The 3,595-nt window shown below is 31.0% G+C and overlaps 1 protein-coding gene across 3 annotated transcripts in view; it reads right to left on the reverse strand.

Moving 5' to 3' along the window:
- The window catches only part of LOC106469003 (guanine nucleotide exchange factor for Rab-3A-like), a 30,014-nt gene that overhangs the window by 3,029 nt on the left and 23,390 nt on the right, over window positions 1–3,595 (reverse strand). For all 3 annotated transcript variants that reach the window (XM_022397399.1, XM_022397400.1, XM_022397401.1), the window contains exons 9-10: window positions 2,889–2,988; window positions 1,230–1,296 (exon numbers count right to left, since the gene is read on the reverse strand). In XM_022397399.1, the coding sequence (XP_022253107.1) occupies window positions 1,230–1,296; window positions 2,889–2,988 (167 nt within the window). The remainder of the gene's footprint in view (window positions 1–1,229; window positions 1,297–2,888; window positions 2,989–3,595) is intronic.

The raw sequence follows: 3,595 nt of genomic DNA on the forward strand, positions 1-3,595 counted from the left end.
TTAATTATAAATAGATGTATAATGTTATGAACTTCACGCTACTTAGGATAAATGAATCCAGTTTCATGTTACAATTTGAAGTCAGTCTAGAAAGGAAAAAAGGTTAATTTAGGTTTATTTCAATTTTTTTTTGGTGGTTACGAGGTTGGTCGAATTGACCAATCCCGTTTTGAGATAGGGTAGAGAAAATAACTTATAAACTATAAAATTTAAAAACGGTTGAAATGCATTTGGGAGGTTTTAGGGATTACACAAAGCAAACTTGGGATTTTTGAGATGATGAAAAGTATTTTTCATGTTAAAATTAAAAATACTTTGCACATGGACTATTCAAAACGAATACTCAATATCTTCATGGACAAATTTTTACTTTATTTTATTAAAAAATACTTCACTAAGAAATATGACTTTTTGTAAGTGAAAAAATTGTAATATTAACTGAAAGACTGACAAATTTTGTGAAGATATACCCAATATATTGAGAGTTATAAGTATTAAATTTATAGAGACTTTAAATGAGCACTAAAGGTCACGTGACTCGGTCAAATTAACCAACCTCGTGTTGAGTGTGTTAAAGTATGCTGTATATTTGGTAATCCATAGGATAAAGTATGTTCTATATCTGGCACCCCTTGATCTTTAAAACTTAACAAATTGGTGAAGTTGAGTTTAAAAAAAAGAGTGAACATGGTCTATCTATTGTAGGAATTATGAATACAAGTGATTACAGCAGTTTAGAAGTGAAAACGTCATATTTGCTTTCATTCGTCTATTTAACTTGGACCACTGCTGGAAGAGTTCAAACCAGGTCACATGATACAGATCATTACAGATGTCTACTTGTTCGTTGGAAACCTGGGGTTGAACTATGCGAGAAGAAATGTCATGAATTATGGAACCTTTTCAGTAACACCATCAATAGCATCTAAAGCCTTGTTATATTATTGTAATTAAAAGTTGAAGAAAAAAAAAAGAAATATTTTCAGAGGGTAACCCTGGCGATTTTAAAAGTAATTCGTGCCCTGATTGTAATGCAAGAACTCCATTCATTGTTGTGATACATGTATTTTATGTTACTTCACTTTTGCCTTTTATTACTTTGTTTGCACGAAATGGAGAGGAGAGTGGCTGTCTAAAGTGATACTTTAGGACTTTCAGTTTAGTTCATAGTGGATCCAGCTTTTTAATCTCTCTTTAAATATTTATTAAACTTGGCATTCTATACTTACTGCCACTTTTCACTAGACCCTGTTTGATGTATCTCAGGTAGCAAAAGAACTCACACACTGCAGCTATCTACAGTAACAAAATAAATAAAAAACAGTCAAAATTCTGCAGTTATACATACAATACTTAAAGATATACTAACTTCTAGAGTACAACAAATACCATCAATGAAATCTTCATAAGTTTCCTAGAAAACATAATAGTGATTTGAGTAATGTCTCATCAGATATTGAAGAAATTCACTTAACTCACAAAACACTGAACTATACATAAAGGAGTTTTTGAAAATGAATATAATCTCATAACCACAGACAGGTTTTCAAGCATAGTTCGTTTCAATAAAGTATTTACAGAGTTTGTTTGATTCAGAATTTCACACAAAGCTGCATGAGGACTACCTTCACACAGCTGTCCCTAATTTTCAACTGATAGACTAGAGGAATGTAGCTAGTCAACAGTACTGACTACCAATTTTTGTAGCTAGTCAACAGTACCCACCACCAATTTTTGGGCTACTCTTGTCTGATCAAACAATGAGATTTGATTGTCGCTTTTATAATCAATCCATGGCAACAATGTGTAGAGTTAGTTTCTGCATCAGTGAGCTGGAAATCTAGGATTCAAAATCCAAACATGCTAACCAATATTTAGAGATATATATAAACAAAAATTTCAATGACACCATATTTAATTAACACATGCTAAAAATCACAAATTCAACAACAAATAAACCACATTATTTTGCTCATTAAAGTTTGATATGAGTCTGTTTATCAATACTTTCCTTCACTTTTGTTCACTTAGCCCCAGCAAATATTTCAAACAGTCTTTTATTTATATTCATTACATTCGTTCAGAACATGCTTCTCTATACTTGAAAACGATGTGAATCTTAAATTAGCATGTTCATGTATGTGGACTGTTAACCACCTAATGGTAGAGCTAATGTAACCTAAACCACGTTCATGTATGTGGACTGTTAACCACCTACTGGTAGAACCAATGTAACTTGAAGCATGTTCATGTATGTGGACTGTTAACCACCTACTGGTAGAACCAATTGAACCTAAAGCATGTTCATGTATGTGGACTGTTAACCACACATTAGAAGATTTAAAGGTATAGGATCCTTATACCTAAACAAAGTACTGTAACTTGCATATATGCTTTAAAACACATTTCAACTCCACTTGAGGGTATGCCCACTGACATAGCTTACATATTAAAACTTAGGTAAAATAAGAAATTGAATTATAAACTATGTTATTTTGCTCAATATATTTAAACACACAGTAAAGTTGTTTATTAAAATTTAAATGTAACCCTATAAAAAAATGTCACGAGCACTTCAACTTGATCATATGGAAAGAGTTCAGTGCGACTTACTTGTTCTTCAAAGAAAACTGTTGTAAAACGTGGATATTGTACAAGGTATAATAATTTATACATTTCTTTAAAATTATAACCACACTACATTTGTCAATATGAATTAAATGCTTTTCTTTCGTTAAAACCTCAACATTTAGGTCATACTATTTTTTAATTTGTTTACGCATAGATTGCGAATACTATTAATTTATGTGGATAAACAAATAACAAAAAATTACACTGTCAATTAGTTCAAAACTGTTGGAAAGCAGTCCATCTTTAACAACACTTACTCTGTTTCGGCACAACTGAGAGATATAGTACCATTGTGTCCCTTCTCCCAGCTTCATCCTGTATTTACAGAATCTTGGAGTCTCCAAAAGACAACAATTTCTGAAATGCAACAGAAAAGTTCTGAGTTGACATAAAACTTTTCACGCAAATGTCAAAAACATACTATCTTTCAATTAAGTTATCTCTTAAATGTATCAAACTGAAGATGAATTGAATTATACAAGACTTAGGAAAAATCATATTCACAATTATACTTGTTTTTAAAAGTAAAATATCAAAAATGATCAAGTTAAAACAAAACAAGCAAACAGATCTTAAGAGCAAATTTAATTCAAATAAACATGTCCAAAAAACAGAAACCAATAATTTGTTGAAAAACTAAAATAAAGTTGTTTTTGGAATTGCACCATTTTTAAGAATGTTTTACACAATTGCACAAAAGATAAAAAAGTCATAAAATGACAGTTTTTAATAACCAATAATAATCAAACTGGTGTATTTACATGTTTTACACTCACTAAAAAGAAACCTATCATTCTATAGGTATTTGAAGTACTTGTAGTAATCCGCCACAATTTAATTCTTCGTATTGTTATCTGACACTGGGCAGCTGGCTCATAGACACACACACACACACACACATCCCAATGAAAGAATAGACCATTCCAAGCTTTAACTTGTTGTTAAACAATTGTTTAAACAACTC

The sequence above is a fragment of the Limulus polyphemus genome, unplaced genomic scaffold (assembly GCF_000517525.1).
Source record: "Limulus polyphemus unplaced genomic scaffold, Limulus_polyphemus-2.1.2 Scaffold3257, whole genome shotgun sequence".
NCBI lineage: Eukaryota > Metazoa > Arthropoda > Merostomata > Xiphosura > Limulidae > Limulus > Limulus polyphemus.